Consider the following 19579-nt stretch of genomic DNA (forward strand, 5'->3'; position numbering starts at 1 on the left):
TTCTATCGTCACTATCATTGTTTATACCACCATATCAAAATCACTGATGTACAAAGTGTGATGAATAAAAAAGTGATTCATGTATGTTTTTATTTCAAGTTCTGTATTGCTTGAGGACAAGCAACGCTCAAGTGTGGGGATGTTTGATAAGGCTAAAAAGGAACATATATTTCATAGCAATATCCCTCCTAAATAATAGGTTTTCATACGTAATTGTATTATATTTTCATTGTAATTGTTTAAATAAATAAGTGCGAAGACAAAAGGCGAAAACGAAGATTGGAAGACACAAACGTCCAAAAAGCTCAAATGTTCAAGATACAATTCAAAAGGTTCAAGTTATTGATGAAAAACGTCTAAAAATAACAAGAGTACAAGTTACAAAATGCAAAGTACAAGATATTAAATTGTACGCAAGGACGTTCGAAAATCCAGAACCGGGACATGAGTCAACTATCAACGCCCGACGCAATGGACCAAAAATTATGAGTCAACTATGCATAAGAATAAAATATAATATATAAATAATTATATAAATTATTTATATATTATAAATATATATATAATCATGTCGAAAAGCTATGAGACAAAGGATCCTGAGCTGGATTTTCAAACTCCACGACTCGCGGAGTTTGAAGGCCAAAAACTCCACGACTCGCGGAGCTGTCAGAAATCAAAACGCCTATAAAAGGCCATGCATTCTGCCGAGTTTATATATAATAAATAATAATAATAATACTCGGTAATAAATAAATAAATAAATATATATAATATATATAGTATAGGGTAGTTTTATATTAGATTAGTTCGGGTTATGTAAAAGTTATTTTTACGGGTTTTTGAAGTCGAAATTCTGTCCGTGTAACACTACGCGATAAATACTCAATGTAAGTTATATTCTCCTTTTTAAATTAATGTCTCGTACTTAAGTTATTATTATGCTTATTTGAGCCAAAGTAATCATGATGTTGGACTAAATATTAAAGACGGGGTAATTGGGCTTTGTACCATAATTGGGGTTTGGACAAAAGAATGACACTTGTGGAAATTAGACTATGGGCTATTAATGGGCTTTATATTTATTTAACTAAATGATAGTTTGTTAATTTTAATATAAAGATTTACAATTGGACGTCCCTATAAATAACCATATACACTCGATCGGACACGATGGGCGGGGTATTTATATGTACGAATAATCGTTCATTTAACCGGACACGGGAATGGATTAATAGTCTATGGAATTATTAAAACAGGGGTAAAATTATGTACAAGGAAACCAATACGTCTAAACATAAGGTAGGTGCTTTCACGACTCACTAAACGGGGGATCAAAATCATTGCGCAGTAGAGGAGTCAAAAGCGGAGGACGAAGCGAATGTAGAGGACACAGCATATCCAGGGAAGGAAGATGGACTGGACTCACTTGGCATAATTGATAACAAAGTATTAAAACCTTGGGTTACACACAGTCGATATCCTGGTGTAATTATTAAACAAAGTATTAAAACCTTGTTACAGTTTAAGTCCCCAATTAGTTGGAATATTTAACTTCGGGTATAAGGATAATTTGACGAGGACACTCGCACTTTATATTTATGACTGATGGACCGTTATGGACAAAAACCAGATGGACTTATCAAATAATCCAGGACAAAGGACAATTAACCCAGGGTAATAAATAATCAAAATGTCAAACATCATGGTTACGGAAGCTTAAATAAGCATAATATATTTTATTTCATTTTTCCTCGTACTTTTATTTATTGTCATTTTAATTATTGTTATTTATTTTATATTGTTAGTTAAATATCGTCATTTACTATTCGCTTCGCTTAAAATATAAAATCAACAAACCGGTCATTAAACGGTAAACTCTCCTTTTATATATTATTATATATAATTATATATATTTTGTACAAATATAGTTAATTAAAATATAGTGTGAAATAAGCCAGCTCCCTGTGGAACGAACCGGACTTACTAAAAACTATACTACTCTACGATTAGGTACACTGCCTATAGTGTTGTAGCAAGGTTTAGGTATATCCCATCTGTAAATAAATAATTAAAACTTGTGTAATTTGTATCGCTTTTCGTATCAAAAATATATAGTATTTCACGTACACCTCGCACGACATCAGCTACCAAAGAGGAAAGAGGAGAGCATGCTCTCTGATATAGTTGTCCCCACAAGTACAGACATCCTATGTACCAATGGACAATAGAACCATTACACGGATAATAGGACTACTATAAATTGTTGTATCCACTATTGTAACAACTAGTGGTGTGGGTTTATTTTTATAGAGTCAAAACATGTAATAGCTGTTAGTTTACCTCTTAGCTATAATCTAGGTAATCTGTATCAACCAACTATCATTCCGCCAAGGATAGTTGTGATTCTTTGTGATTCAATCAATAAAGAATAACTGTTGAAAATTACCTGTGATTCTATTTATTTGCATGCTTGAATACTAATCGTGTTTAACTGATAAGTTATTTTAAAAGAAATTATATTCACCCCCCTCTACAATACTCCTGTTTTTATCAAGGGACCAACACAAATTTTTAAAGAAACTGATGTGAGTCGACCTACATTTCCTGATTTGGTTAGTAACAGAATATCAATGGAAGATGCTAGTCGGTTAGAAAGAAAATTTGATGAACATGAGGTTTGGTTAGCTATTTAAGGATGTGCGGGGTCAAAGGTCCCGGGTCCTGATGGGTTGAATTTCAGATTCTTCAAGAAATTTTGGAGTATAATCAAACAGGTTGCTGATGCACGCGATAGAATGGTTTTGGGATAAAGGGGGGGATATCTAACGGTTGTAACGCTTCTTTTATGACATTGATCCCTAAAACTAGTGACCCAACCGACTTTTGTGATTATCGCCCGATCAAGTTAATAAATAGTTACTACAAGATAGTCACCAAGTTGCTATCCAATAGGATCCGCGAGGTACTACCTAAGATTATAGGGAAAGAACAAAGTGCTTTCTATCTCGGGTCGCTCAATCATTGATGGTATTGTAGTATTAAACGAGAGTGTTTCTAACCTTATGAGGAGTAGAAATAGCAGTATCCTATTAAAGGCTGATTTTGCAAAAGCCTTCGATAGTGTTAACTGGAAATTTTTGTTTTCAATGATGATTCGAATGGGTTTTGGGCACAAATGGGTAAAGTGGATCGAAACGTATCTCAAATCTTCAACTATCTCTATTCTAGTCAACAGGTCACCGACCGAAGAATTCAAACTAGAGCGGGGCATTAGACATGAAGATCCTTTATCACCATTTTTGTTTATCATTGCAGGTGAAGGATTAAACTTACTAATGAATATGGCAACTGGTAAAGGACTTGTATGTAGAGCAGCTATTGGCAAAGATAAGATCCCGCTGTCACACCTCCAATACGCGGATGACACAATTTTTATTGGGTCTTGGTTGAAACGGAACATTAGAAACGTCTTGAAAGTACTTTTGTGTTTTGAAGAAGTATCGGGCCTCAAGATTAATCTTAAAAAAGTAAGCTATATGGTCTAATGTTTCGGTGAATGATATTATTGACATGGCAGCCAACATTGGATGTGAAGGTGATAAAGTCCCATTCAAGTATCTAGGGTTGCCAGTGGGTGGTAAGATGAATAAGATGGAGGAATGAGAATCGGTAATCAAGAAGTTCAGGAAAAGATTCTCAGATTGGAAATTTAGAACGGTGTCTTTCGGGGGGCGTTTGACGCTCATTAAATCGGTCCTAAATAGTTTATTGTTGTAATACTTCTCCACTTTCCGTGCTCCTGCTTGTCTCATCAATTTACTTGAAGGTTTGCGCCATGACTTCCTTTGGGACGATTCGGGGGAATGTAAGAAAATGTCGTAGGTCAAATGGGAATCTATTTTGTTATCATACAGGGATGGGGGTCTTAATATAGGGTCATTAAAAGAAAAAAAAATTGGGCTCTTTTGGGTAAATGGTGGTGAAGGTTTCGCACTAAAACCGATGTCTATTGGGTAAAAATTATTAAGAGTATCTACGGGAGGGGGGTGGTTTGGGATACCAGATTTCTACACGGGCGGGTTATACTCATTCACCTTGGAAAGACATTATTAAAATCGAAAGGGATATGGATAAATGTAGTTTTTTGTTTAACAACTCTTTTGCGAGAATTATTGGTGAAGGCATGGATATCCTTTTTTGGGAGGACATATGGATTGGGGATCAATGTTTCAGCGAAAAATTTCCCAGACTTTATCGACTGGAGGTTGTTAAAGATGTCAAGGTGTGCGACCGAGTTTTATGGACTGACACGAAACCGACACTGACTTGGAATTAGGATAGAAATCTAGGCGGTATGAGCAATAGTGAACTGGACGAATTAACTCGAGTTATCGACAATGTGAATCACGTTAACAACGCACGAAATGGGTGGAAATGGTCAGCTGGTCACGATGGTAAATTCTACACTAAAAAGTTGACAGAAATAATTGATGGAAAGCTTCAAGGACAGTCCTCTAGCTCGTTAGAATCAGACCGAAACAAGCTGCTTTGTAACGACCCAACCCGTTAACCAACCAAAACTGTGAAATAAAAAAAATTTCGAAGCAGGCCTGCCCAGGCTGGGTGCGCGGCGCGCACCCCTACCTGTGCGCGGCGCGCATAGGGCCTGGCAGCCCGCTGTCCAAATTGTTCCGTTTTCGTAAAAAGATCTAACACTTCCCTTCATTTTTAGACGAAATGCTTTTTACAACATAATAGTATAAGTAAAATAAGCATGAATCAATGATAAAACGAGTTTTACATTGTAGGGCCCACATATGCCCAAAATACCATTAAGTACGAAATACGAGTTTCGACCACAAAAAGTTTAATTGCCAAACGTCACTAGAGCATGGTGTTTGGGGTTAAACTACCCAAATCTTGGTCGAACTTCCAAAAAGCTAAAACCCCCGAGAGCCACTAATCCAAGCGAATACCTTTGCCCTTATCCAAGCCGGATCCTAAAAAGGTAAACAACGAGAGGGTAAGCTAACGCTTAGTGAATGCAATAATTATACACATACATATATAACCTACTTACTTGCAATCACATACACAATTACCTCATACATGCTAGCAACTTAAATGACATACCAACGCAAGGTATAACGCTAAATCTCCAAGACCACAAGCTAGCACAAACAATAGCATATATAACTCGAATAATATAAAGTGCCATACTACAAACACATAACCATGGTTAACCAATAGTACAAAGGAATGGTACTTCAAATTTTCCATCGGTGTTCCCAACAACCGTTAGCGTACAACGAATTATAACACTAACCCCGGAGTGGTATCAATCGCCCGAACTTTAAACCCACCCGTCACGCAAAATGTGGTATCGATCGCCCGAACTTAAAACCCACACTTTACGCCCACACATAATGATATGGTATCGATCGCCCGAACTTAAAACCCATATCATATATTAACCCGATGTGGTATCGATCGCCCGAACTTAAAACCCACATCGAATCTCGTACAAGTAAATACATTATATACACACATGTATAATCATTCCACTCACCTTGTCGACTTGGCGAGATTTCCAACAATAACTTGTAACCTTCAAAGCGAGTCACCTAACATAATTAATTCTCAATTAATTCACATAATAAGTTGGACAACCTACCAACTAACCTCACTAGTGTATTTATGACCCATTTTCACTAGATTCACACATTAAAGGTCAAGTCTCCCAACTAATCACTAAAAGCTAGTGATTAAGGTTCTAAGACTTCCATCAACACATAACTAGGGTGTTTTCATACCCAATTTAACCTTCTAGGTCAAACCCACCCATTTGACCCATTTCAAGCCAACCATAAACCCTAGAACCCATTTTTACTAACAACACAAGTGAGCTAGTGAATAACTAACCATTTTAGACTCAATAACACCAATTATTACTTTGAAACCCTAGGTTAGTCATTCTTGAGTCCTCTTGACTCAATCTTATCCAAAACCCCCCAAAATCACCAACAATAGGTTTTATGTTCAACACTAACCCAAGTTCTAACCCTTACACAAATTAAATTAAGGAAATCAAAATTAGAACTTACCACCACAACCAAAACGTAGCTATTGAGGAGATGAAAAACTTTATAACTCGAGCTAAGACCCGAAACTAGCTCCTTCTTCCTTTACTTGAGCTTTCTCTCACTCAAATTTGGGTTTCTCTCACTAGAATTAAAGTAGAAAGAAAATGGTGGTTGAAAGTGGAGTTATGACTCCCAACCCACTGATCTGGTGGCCTTAACTAGTCCCCTAAGTGAAATTACCACAATGCCCTTCCAAAATATCTAATTAAAAGGCAGAACCCGGCTACAGTAAGAGTACGCCGCGCGCACCCCTAAGTGTGCGCTGAGCGCACTTAGGCCTGATCAAAATCCGACTTCTGTTTTATTCCAGAATTATTCCCACGCTTTATGTACTATATTTACTCTTATATACAATAGATATTAGGGTGTTACATGCTTCCCCACTTGAATCGGAGCGCGTCCTCGCGATCCAAGCCGCATGACAAGCAGGAAGGTACACCAACACAAATTCTTCGGGTTCCCATGTAAACTCAGAACCTTTACTACGATGCCATTGGACCTTAAAGGTCCTCACCTCTTTATTACGCAACATTTTCACCTTTTCATCAAGTATAGCGATCGGCTCTTCAACATACTCTAGCTTGTTGTTTAGCTCAATCTCATCTAATGACATCCATGATGAATCATCCGCAAGACACTTAAGGAGATGGGAAACATGGAATGTATTATGGATCCCCGCAAGCTCTTCGGGCAATTCAAAACGATACGCAACTTCGCCAACACGAGCTAAGATCTTAAATGGTCCAATAAACTGAGGAGCTAACTTTCCCCGTTTTAGAAATCGAATAATACCCTTCCACGGCGAAACCTTGAGCATCACCATGTCACCTTCTTGAAACTCGATCGGTCGCCGACGTTTATCGACATAAGATTTTTGTCTATCTTGCGCTGCTTTCAAATGAGCCCGAATCATTTTGATTTTACTATTCGTCTCCAATACCAAGTCGGTGCTCCCGATTTCCTTTTGACCCACTTCGCCCCAACAAATCGGAGTTCGACACCTTCTACCATACAACATCTCATATGGTGGTATTCCAATACTAGAGTGAAAACTATTATTGTACGAGAATTCCACCAAAGGCAAATGTTCATCCCAACTTCCACCGAAATCAATAATACACGCTCGTAACATATCCTCCAATGTTTGATTCGTACGTTCATTTTGACCGTCCGTTTGAGGATGGTACACCGTGCTTATATTCACCCTCTTTCCCATGTCCTCATGAAACTTCTTCCAGAATCGAGAAGTAAAACGCGTGTCGCGATCCGAAACAATAGACGCGGGAACGCCGTGTCTCGATATCACTTCTTTAATGAACATTTTCGCAAGTGCCTCCGACGTAATTTCTTCTTTAATAGGAAGAAACAATGCACTTTTCGTCAATCTATCAACAATCACCTAAATAGTATCAAATTGGGTTCTTGCCGTTTTTGGCAACATGGTAATAAAATCCATGGTAATATGTTCCCACTTCCACATCGGGATTTCTAGCGGTTGAAACTTACCATACGGCTTTTGGTGTTCAGCTTTAACTTGCAAACACGTGACGCATTGCTCAACATACTTAACAACATCACGTTTCATACCCGCCACCAATAATCTTTCTTCAAATCAAGATACATTTTTGTCGCGCCCGGATGAATGGAATACTTTGACTTATGTGCTTCATCAAGTAGCACCCGCCGGTAATCACCCATCTTAGGCACCCACACTCTTCCTTGGAAAGACAACAAACCACGCGAACCCATAGTAATGAATTCCGATTGCCCCACAATTCGTTCCGCATGCTTGTTGTGAACGTAAGCCTCTATTTGAATCGCACCAAGCTTTTCAAGAAAATCATTAGTAATAATCATACGTAACAATCCCAACCGTAACGCCGGGTGGTGATTCTTTCGGCTTAACGCATCCGCGACCACATTCACCTTGCCCGGATGATAAAGTATCTCACAATTATAATCCTTCACCATATCCATCCATCTACGTTGACGATAATTCAAATCCCGTTGATCAAAAAGATGTTTCAAACTCTTATGATCCGAATAAATCATATACTTGACACCATACAAGTAATGGCGCCAAATTTTCAAAGCATGGACTACCGCCGCTAATTCAAGATCATGAGTCGGGTATCTCTTTTCATGTTCCTTTAATTGACGAGAGGCGTAAGCGATGACTTTACCTCGCTGCATTAGAACACACCCGAGCCCATTCAAAGAAGCATCACAATAAACCATCATATCATCTACACCTTCCGGCAACACTAAGACCGGAGCTTGACACAATTTCTCTTTCAACAATTGAAAAGCGATTTCTTGTTCGTTCTCCCAATTGAATCTCGTATTCTTCCTTTTCAACTTAGTTAATGGAGAAGCAATCTTTGAAAAGTCTTGGATAAACCGACGATAATAACCGGCCAATCCGAGAAAACTTCGGATTTTCCTAGGCGTAGTCGGTTGTCCCCAACTCTTCACCGTCTCTATCTTCCCCGGATCTACTTGAATACCATTCTCGTTCACAATATGGCCAAGGAATTGAACCTCCCTTAGCCAAAATTCACATTTTGAGAACTTAGCATACAGCTTCTCCTTCCGCAACGTCTTCAACACACTACGCAAATGATGTTCATGTTCCTTCATACTCCTCGAATAGACAAGTATGTCATCGATGAACACAATTACCGACTTGTCCAACATAGGTTGGCACACTCGGTTCATAAGATCCATGAATGCCGCCGGCGTATTCGTAAGACCAAAAGGCATCACCACAAACTCAAAATGCCCGTAACGCGTTTGAAAGGCTGTTTTCTCAATATCTTCCTCACGGACCCGCATGTGATGATAGCCGGACCGTAGATCAATTTTAGAGAAATATGTCGCACCTTGGAGTTGATCAAACAAATCGTCAATCCTAGGCAATGGATAACGATTCTTGATCGTCACTTTATTCAACTCCCGATAATCAATGCACATACGCATACTACCATCTTTCTTCTTTACAAATAAAACCAGAGCACCCCATGGTGAAGCACTCGGTCGAATAAAACCCTTCTCAAGTAGCTCTTGGGTTTGATTTAATAATTCTTGCATTTCCGTCGGCGCTAAACGATAAGGAGTTTTAGCAATGGGAGTAGCTCCCGGAACCAACTCAATGCGAAATTCAACTTGTCTTTCCGCCGGAACACCCGGTAACTCATCCGGAAAAACGTCTTCGAATTCATTAACCACCGGAATCTCGCGAATGGGTGGTGGCTCATCACGAGTATCAACAACATGGGCAAGAAAAGTCATGCCACCACTAAAAAGGAAACGACGTGCCCGTGCAAAAGTGCATATCGGCACAAGTCTTCTACGCTTATCGCCATGAATAATTAACTCTCCCCCACTTAGGGTCTTCACACGAATAGACTTCTCATGGCATTCAAAATCGGCTCTATTATAATCGAGCCAATCCATACCAACCACAATATCAAAATCACCCAAGGTCATCGGGATGAGATCAATTTTAAAGTTTTCGGCACCAAACACGACATTACAATTTTTACACACATCAACCACTAACACTGTCTTGCCATCCGCTATTTCGACTTCTACTGGAAGGCTTAACTTAGCTAATGGTTTATTAAGTTTAGGCACAAATTTTGGAGACACAAACGACAAATTTGCACCGCTATCAAATAGAATCCTCGCCAGATTAGAGTTAATCATGAAAGTACCTGAGACGACTTCATTGGATCGCTTAGCTTCATCATTGGTCATCAAATAATTACACCCCCTTTCCGACCCTGCCGCCTTCTCTATTCTCTTAACTTGATCATTTCGGAGATCGGAGCACTCCGACTTCCGGTGCCCTTATTTTTGACAATTAAAGCACGTGATTGTATTAGTAGACGGTTTTGGACAATCACGAGAGTAGTGACTCTTTTGCCCACAATTGAAACATGTGACCATGTGACCACTAGAAGCACCCCTCTTCACGCTACCGACACTTTCGGTTGCTCCCTTACTCTTTTTGTTCAAAAAAACTAGAAGCTTCAAACTTTCTTTTACTTGGCGCATAACTAACCGGACTCGGAGCTTGCGCTTCAAACCCCTTCGCCACCGCCAAAAGCTTTGCAAAAGTCTCAACATGACCAATACTAATTTTACCCTTCAAATCATCTCTAAGGGTCGCATGAAAGTCTTCCATTAACAATTGATCGTTACCCACATACTCGGGGCAAAAACGCGCTTTGGCGAGAAAGTTGGTTTTGAGAGTGTTTAGGTCCAAAGACCCTTGACGCATGTTCCTTAACTCGTTGCGCAATTTGGAAAGATCCGCTTGCATACGATATTCGAGGAAAAACTCCTTCTTGACCTCCGCCCAAGACAACCCCACAAATGCCGCGTCACCCACCATATCAATTTTACCATTGAGCCAATCTTTAGCATGGCCCCTCAACAAACTAGTAGCAAGCCTAGTCTTTTTCTCGGGTGGGCACTCGGTCGTGCGAAAACAACCTTCAACATCGGAGATCCAAGCCGCACTTTTCATGGGGTCGGGATCCCTGTGAAAGTGAGGAGGCTTAGTCGCCAAGAAGTTCTTATAGCTAAACTCCAACTCGCCCCCATTTTGAGGTCTAGGAAACCTCCTTTCAACTTCTTCTTTGACGGCATTGGCCATTCGTTCTTGAATCATATCGACAATTTGTTCCGAAATCGACTCTTCGAATATTTGTTTAACCCTTCGTGAGAAAACCGAAACATAGTTTTCTAAAGCGGTCTCAATCTTGGTAGTCATCTCATCTTCCTCCACATGAGAGGGACCACCATTTCCATTTGTATCCGTTCTGTTTCTCGTCTTCATTCTAAAGATTAAAAATGGATTAGACATCACCAACAATTTAATACACATATATACCTATGCATATGACCGTACACACACCACATCTAGCTCGATACTTATCGCACATCCTTGCCTGACTTGACTTGCAACCGTAATAATGGTCGTGACTCACTATTACGCTCACATGCCGTGCCATGCTCAAACGTATCACAACCATCTTGCTCGATGTTCAAAACAATAACGCATGATTAGTATGTCATAACATAAGCATAGTTAGTCCACCTATGCACCAAAGAACTAATCAAAACCCGCACCGACCCGTAGTCCTACAAGTCCCGCGTATAATTCAACAACATAAAAGTCTAAGTCTAGGCGCCTATCTCAAGTCACCTAAATCCCTTAGACCATGCTCTGATACCACTTGTAACGACCCAACCCGTTAACCAACCAAAACTGCGAAATAAAAAAAATTTCGAAGCAGGCCTGCCCAGGCTGGGTGCGCGGTGCGCACCCCTACCTGTGCGCGGCGCGCACAGGGTTTGGCAGCCCGCTATCCAAATTGTTCCGTTTTCGTAAAAAGATCTAACACTTCCCATCATTTTTAGACGAAATGCTTTTCACAACATAATAGTATAAGTAAAATAAGCATGAATCAATGATAAAACGAGTTTTACATTGCGGGGCCCACATATGCCCAAAATACCATTAAGTACAAAATACGAGTTTCGACCACAAAAAGTTTAATTGCCAAACGTCACTAGAGCATGGTGTTTGGGGTTAAACTACCCAAATCTTGGTCGAACTTCCAAAAAACTAAAACCCCCGAGAGCCACTAATCCAAGCGAATACCTTTGCCCTTATCCAAGCAGGATCCTAAAAAGGTAAACAACGAGAGAGTAAGCTAACGCTTAGTGAATGCAATAATTATACACATACATATATAATCTACTTACTTGCAATCACATACACAATTACCTCATACATGCTAGCAACTTAAATGACATACCAACGCAAGGTATAACGCTAAATCTCCAAGACCACAAGCTAGCACAAACAATAGCATATATAACTCGAATAATATAAAGTGCCATACTACAAACACATAACCATGGTTAACCAATAGTACAAAGGAATGGTACTTCGAATTTCCCATCGGTGTTCCCAACAACCGTTAGCGTACAACGAATTATAATACTAACCCCGGAGTGGTATCGATCGCCCGAACTTTAAACCCACCCGTCACGCAAAATGTGGTATCGATCGCCCGAACTTAAAACCCACACTTTACGCCCACACATAATGATATGGTATCGATCGCCCGAACTTAAAACCCATATCATATATTAACCCGATGTGGTATCGATCGCCCGAAATTAAAACCCACATCGAATCTCGTACAAGTAAATACATTATATACACACATGTATAATCATTCCACTCACCTTGTCGACTTGGCGAGATTTCCAACAATAACTTGTAACCTTCAAAGCGAGTAACCTAACATAATTAATTCTCAATTAATTCACATAATAAGTTGGACAACCTACCAACTAACCTCACTAGTGCATTTATGACCCATTTTCACTAGATTCACACATTAAAGGTCAAGTCTCCCAACTAATCACTAAAAGCTAGTAATTAAGGTTCTAAGACTTCCATCAACACATAACTAGGGTGTTTTCATACCCAATTTAACCCGCTAGGTCAAACCCACCCATTTGACCCATTTCAAGCCAACCATAAACCCTAGAACCCATTTTTACTAACAACACAAGTGAGCTAGTGAATAACTAACCATTTTAGACTCAATAACACCAATTATTACTTTGAAACCCTAGGTTAGTCATTCTTGAGTCCTCTTGACTCAATCTTACCCAAAACCCCCAAAATCACCAACAATAGGTTTTATGTTCAACACTAACCCAAGTTCTAACCCTTACACAAATTAAATTAAGGAAATCAAAATTAGAACTTACCACCACAACCAAAACGTAGCTATTGAGGAGATGAAAAACTTTATAACTCGAGCTAAGACCCGAAACTAGCTCCTTCTTCCTTTACTTGAGCTTTCTCTCACTCAAATTTGGGTTTCTCTCACTAGAATTAAAGTAGAAAGAAAATGGTGGTTGAAAGTGGAGTTATGACTCCCAACCCATTGATCTGGTGGCCTTAACTCGTCCCCTAAGTGAAATTACCACAATGCCCTTCCAAAATATCTAATTAAAAGGCAGAACCCGGCTACAGTAGGAGTGCGCCGCGCGCACCCCTAAGTGTGCGCTGAGCGCACTTAGGCCTGATCAAAATCCGACTTCTGTTTTATTCCAGAATTATTCCCACACTTTATGTACTATATTTACACTTATATACAATAGATATTAGGGTGTTACATGCTTCCTCAATCGATCGGCATTTTTGTATGGCGTGCGAAACGTAGGTTTCGGTAAGAGTAGAACTTGATAATAGGGGTATAGAACTTCACTCGGTGCGATGTCCCTTGTGCGATGAAGACATATAATCAACGGATCATGCATTAATACTTTGCAAATATGCATTCAGAATCTGGGAAAGCATTCTTAGATGGTGGGGTGTAGGAAACTTCTCAATCACTAGCGTTAATGATTTGTTCAAAGAAGATGATGACAATGGTGACAACTCATTAGGAGCTACCGGAAAAACACTTTGGCAAGCCGTTAAATGGGTATGTGGATATTTAATATGGAAGAACCGGAATCAAAAAGTTTTTCACAACACGTCCCGGTCGAGTGACACACTCTTTAATGACATTCAAGTTAAAAGCTATGAGTGGATCTCAGAAAGGGCAAAGACGATAAACATTGAATGACATCAATGGTTGATCAACCCTTCGTCGTTCGGGCATATTGGACAAATTCGGACTGGGGTAAGCTAAGTTTTAAAGAATCTATTGTTTCGAGTAATTGTATAGCAATCTAGCTTCAGATCGTGTTCTTAGCTCTCACGTTTGTAAATAAGTCCCACATATACATCATGATATGTATTCGCCGAAGTTTATATATATATAAAAAATTTGCCTCTTCAAAATTTGTCTAACGAGGAAGAAATGATATCTTCCTTGGAAATAAAGTCCGGTAGATGAACAAGACTGTGATATTTGTTGTAGAGTTCCTGACTAGAAACATTAACATTCAGAACTTTGCCAAAGCCTTGAAGTTCAAGAAGAAGATGGCCGAGCGATACAAACATTATATCGACGTTTCTAGCGACGAGGAATGATTGTAGTATTTTATTGTTTACGTACGTTTAAGTTTTAGTAGTTTATGTCGATGTAATTTTTATTTTATTTTTAAATTGTTGTATTTTATTTTTAAGGATTCTAATAATTAGTTGTCTTTACTTTTATAAAAAAATGAGTAATTAATTATATAATTATATGAACTTAATAATAAAATTACTAAAAGAAATGAAAAACATACTCTCTATCACACAACCATCACCCCATATCATTACAAACTCTATCACGTCATCACACTTGCCACATAATTACTATAACTAAGATTTTAGAACTTGGATCTCAGGGAGATCTCGTTTTGGACATTTTTGGGGAGATCTCGGCATCTCGAAAAAATCTCGGAAAGATCTCGGACGTTGACTTATGTTGACTTTTTAAATGTTTTTAGTATATATATATATATATATATATATATATATATATATATATATATATATAGTGGTAGGATCAAGGGGGAAGCGGGGGAAGCAAATTTTTATTTTTTTTTCGTTTTTTGAAAAACCTTTGTTCACGAACATTAAAGATTGAATGAAAATATGAACATTTAATAAAGACACTTTGTGATAAATATTTTTATTTTGGCGGGAAAACGCTCGAAGAAGTAATATATAACAATTATCGTGTTTTTCGAGCGTATGTTGAGGTTTTAGATATCAGGGTTTAGATATTAGGGTTTATAGGGTTTAGATATTAGGGTTTAGAAATTTTGGGTTTAGGGTTTAGATTTAGGATTTAGATTGAGTTTTTAACACGAACGGTTTAGAGTTTAGGGTTTCGGGTTTGGTGTTTTGGGTTTATGGAATAAACCCAAAACACCAAACCCTAAACCCTAAACTCTAAATCGGGCTAAATTTTACTTCACAAAACATGAAAAAAAAACGTTCACATTCTTCACGAACAATATTATCTTGAATGTTATTTTTGTCGATCGTTTCCCCGCCTAAATAATAACATTTATCACGAAGTGTCTTTTCTAAATGTTAATATTTTCGTGTGATCTTGATGCCGGGAAAAAAAATTCCAAAAAAAAAACGAAAAAAAAATTGCTTCACCGCGCTTCCCCCTGATTGGTTACTTTCCATTAAACCTGCCCATATATATATATATATATATATATATATATATATATATATATATATGTATATATATATATATATATATATGTATATATATATATATATGTATATATATATATATGTATATATATATATATATATATATATTTATATTTGGGGTAAGCGATGAAACTCTTCTATGAACGAGCACATTGGATCCCCATAGTAGGTAAAACCTCGGGTATCAAGCCCCCCGAGCGTGAGACCTGGTACCGGGTGAATTGCGCATTGTGCGCACCCTCCAGCCACACTCCATTTTTGAACAATTTGACATAGCTAGGAATTGACCCGGGTGGTGTGCTTCATTGGGCAACTCGGCGACCACTCAGACAAGCCTCCTTGGTTATAAATATGTATATTTTTATACATTATTACGAGATTTTACAAAATAATCCGAGAAATGAATGAGAGAATATGAGAAATTACGAGATTTTACGAGAAAATCTGAAAAATGAGCAAGAAAATCCGAGAAATCGTGGCTTTGACCAAGTTTGACCCCATTGACCGAAAATCTCAACAGATAGACATCTTGTCTCGATTGCCTTATAAAAACGAGATATCGGGTAGAAATAAGGAGATTTACAACACTAACTATAAACCACAAAAGCACCATATCACGTCATCACTAGGGATGGCAATGGATCGGATATGGATCGGGTGATGCCGTATCCATATCCATATCCATTTAGTTTTTGTTCATCAATATGCATATCCATATCCATTTAGTTTCAGATCATCCGTCCATATCCATATCCAATGGATTAAGCGGCTTAATGGATATCCAATGGATATTAAAAAAAATGTTATAGTATTTTTTTAATATGCGATTAAAACGTAAACGTAGTACAACAAAAATATATATGACATGACATTAAAAATTCTATCCATAAAATGTGTAATCTTTGCCGAAGGTAAAACAAAATTTGCTAAACTTATTATAAACATTCATTATAAAAAATTAAATATGAAATTTGTAAGTTTATTTTGTTAGATATACATGTTTTATTGTAATATATTATAGTTATTTTATTATAGGGTTGAAAGCAAAATGAAAATCTAATGGTAAATGAGCTTGTAATAGTAAATATATAAGAATATATCTATATTTATGTATTTGTATACGTATTTCGGGTGGTAATGGATATATCCATGGATGAAACTTTTCATCCATGTCCATATCCATGTCCATTTAGGTTCATCCATATCCGTATCCATATCCATTTAGGTTTATCCATATCCATCACGAAGCGGGTGGATCGGGTGGCCATTGCCATCCCTAGTCATCACCATTAAAAAGAGTCTAAGGGAGAAGGAGGTGAGGACTGAGGAAGGCCTGATGAAAGAGAAGTTAACAGTTTTTTAACGCTTGTCAGTAATGGGCATTTGTCAGGCAACTTAGAAATTTGTCAGGTAACTTTGGTAAACTACAAAGACTCCTCAACTAAGGACGCGTTTGAACGAATAATGTAAATGATGTCAAATTATCTTATTAACCTTTGACATTAAATAAATTACAAAATAGTAATGACTTGAAAATTTTGCCGATCTAATCTTTGACCAACTTTTGGCCTGAAAATTTTCTTTTGCTCCGATCAGTTCATATCCATTCTTTCTTTTATTACTTATTTAAAGTATTCAAGATATATTTCAACCACCATCTCTTCTACTACTAGATCTAAACACCACCGACGGTTTGCAGAAGCTTAACACCGTCTCTCCGACCATCGGCATCTAGCCGGTGGTTCATATTTTTGCTTTCTGTCAAAATAAGGTACCTCCACTTCTCGTCCCTTTTCCTGTGACGGTTTTGCTCTGTTCGGCTTCTCCGGCAACATTTTCAGCTTCCAGGCGGCGAATCTGTGTGATTCTTGCACAGATGTTTTGGGGTGTGCGGTAGGGTTTATCCGTTTGCTAGACCTGGGTGAGACTAGATCTGTCGTTCCTACTCCTTTGTTGCCTGTTTTCTTCTCTTTTTTGGTTGTAGGCGACGAGTTCTACGGAACTCTACAACTTTTTTGGGCGGCTCTCGGGTTTGATGAGGGTTAGGGTTCGATTTGGCTTGTTGTGGGTTGTGCGTGTGCTTTGTGTTGAAACCAGACAGATTACGGTGGTCTGGCCGCTGTCGGCAGTTACTGGGGGTGGGTGGCAGCTGTTGGCGGCCTTCGGTGGTTGCTAGCAGATGTTTTCGATTTTTGGTGGATGCGGGTGACGCAAATAAAGGTTAGCGATTGTTGCTAATGGTGGTTAGATGCCGTTGGCGGTCGCCGGCTGCTGCTGGTGGTTGATGGCGAAAGCTAACTGCTGTTGGCCGACTGCTTGAATCTACGACTGTTTGTATCTGGGGTTTGTAAATGTCCTTAGAAAACTTGGTGAAGATGAATGGTTCCTATATGGTTTGATACTGCATTTGTTACTGTTCTGTTGGTGATTGTTCAGATCTTTCATTCCATTTTCTCGTCGTCGAGTCTTTTGTGGGCTTGATGTTGTTGCTGGTGTTGTTGACTTTGGTGACTTCGGTAAATAGGCCTTGAGTTAGGTGTTCTTGGGTTGCCCGGTGAGTGGTTTGGATTGGCGGTTTTAAGGAGTGAAGATGCGGGGTTGGATACGGGGTCAGGTTTATGTGTATGTTGTAGTCTTAGGTTTGGTGGTTATTGTTTGTTTAACATTTCTATTGTATTTCCTTTAGTGCTTGCTCTGTATTCATTGTTGTCGTTCGTATTGTTTAGAACGAATAGAGTAAGTGTCATTGAGTTTTGGTTGTCTGTGATCAAGTACTCCCACATAAGATCGTTATGATCCGTTCAATGTTGCTCCACCGGAACCTCGGTTCTATTATATATATATATATATATATATATATATATATATATATATATATATATATATATATATATATATATATATATATATATATATACACACATATATATATATATACACATACACACACACACACACACACATATACATACATATTAATATTTTTGCAAAAAAAAAAGAATATTACATAAAATTTACGTGCTTAATAGTTAAGAGTGAATGTTGAACCATTCACCACCATATGTCATTCAGAGGTCAAAAACAAACGCGCTGCTGAATGATTCAGCATTTAACGCTGAACCATTCAATTAAGAGGTAAACAACACCACACCCCCAAATTGACTTGACGAGGAATCCATTCTCGCGAACAAACACAACTCTACTCCATGGATAGTGCACACATATTCTAAAGCTTAAAAGGGAGTATACCTCGTTTTCTCATTCGGCTTGGGTTGACCCAAAAGTATTCCTTGTCTCAGCGTCCTTCTTTCTATTGGAAATAAACCAACAGAATCGAGTGGAGCGAAGAAAGTTGCTATCCTATTGGCACAAGCTACCTTAACGCATGTCTTGATGGGACTTGCTTTCCTAAAGAGAAGGACTCAAGCATCGAGTCTTCTAGGCTACGACTTTTTTTTTTTTTTTTTAATTGTATTAGTAAACGCCTAAACAGTCTTGAGAATTGAACAAAACGTGTGAATAAAAGGCAACTTTGGCAAACTACAAACACTTGTCAATTCAAGTTGAGTTTATACTTTTATAATTTTGGTCAATCAATTGCATTTATACTTTTATAATTTTGGTCAATTCCATATTTGGTGGTGGCATGTAACGCACCGGATTCAATTAACCAAATGGTTATTTAATACATAGTTTTATGATTATAAATCATGATGATGATTATTATTATTATTATTATTATTATTATTATTATTATTATTATTATTATTATTATTATTATTATTATTATTATTATTATTATTATTATTATTATTATTATAAATCTATATCTATAGTTAATATTAAAATCCTAGAATGATGATATCATTACTAGGCTAATTCCTTTGTTAAGAAAAAATCAGAAAAAAAAAAGAAAAAAATTCAAACATGGTCAATGATGTTATTAATCTAAATAATTTTGAATTAAAATTAAATCTTATTATTTAATTATTATTAAATCTTATTAATAATTAATTTAATTCTAAATTTATATTTTAATTTAAACTTTTAAAATAAAAATAACAACCAATATTATCTTGAATGTGGATTGTTTAATATGCATTTTAGGTGTTTGATGAAATGTTCAGCTAACGAGTTTCTTAGTCGTACTCTGCGGTTTCACGGGTCATTAAACTAAATAACTTTATCATTTACGTTCACTTAATAACTAAAACATATGTTTTGTTTA

The 19579-nt window shown here is 37.7% G+C and overlaps 1 protein-coding gene across 1 annotated transcript; it reads left to right on the plus strand.

Annotated features, from left to right (window-relative positions):
- Positions 1-3062: 3062 nt before the first annotated feature.
- Positions 3063-3545, plus strand: LOC139875524 (secreted RxLR effector protein 78-like). Its single transcript, XM_071862860.1, has one exon. The coding sequence runs from the start codon at positions 3063-3065 to the stop codon at positions 3543-3545; it is 483 nt and encodes a 160-aa protein (XP_071718961.1).
- The last annotated feature ends 16034 nt before the right edge of the window (positions 3546-19579 follow it).

The sequence above is a fragment of the Rutidosis leptorrhynchoides genome, chromosome 11 (assembly GCF_046630445.1).
Source record: "Rutidosis leptorrhynchoides isolate AG116_Rl617_1_P2 chromosome 11, CSIRO_AGI_Rlap_v1, whole genome shotgun sequence".
NCBI lineage: Eukaryota > Viridiplantae > Streptophyta > Magnoliopsida > Asterales > Asteraceae > Rutidosis > Rutidosis leptorrhynchoides.

Coding starts and splice junctions, on each gene's coding strand:
- LOC139875524 (XM_071862860.1), top strand. CDS start 3,063: ATGAGGAGTAGAAATAGCAGTATCCTATTAAAGGCTGATTTTGCAAAA.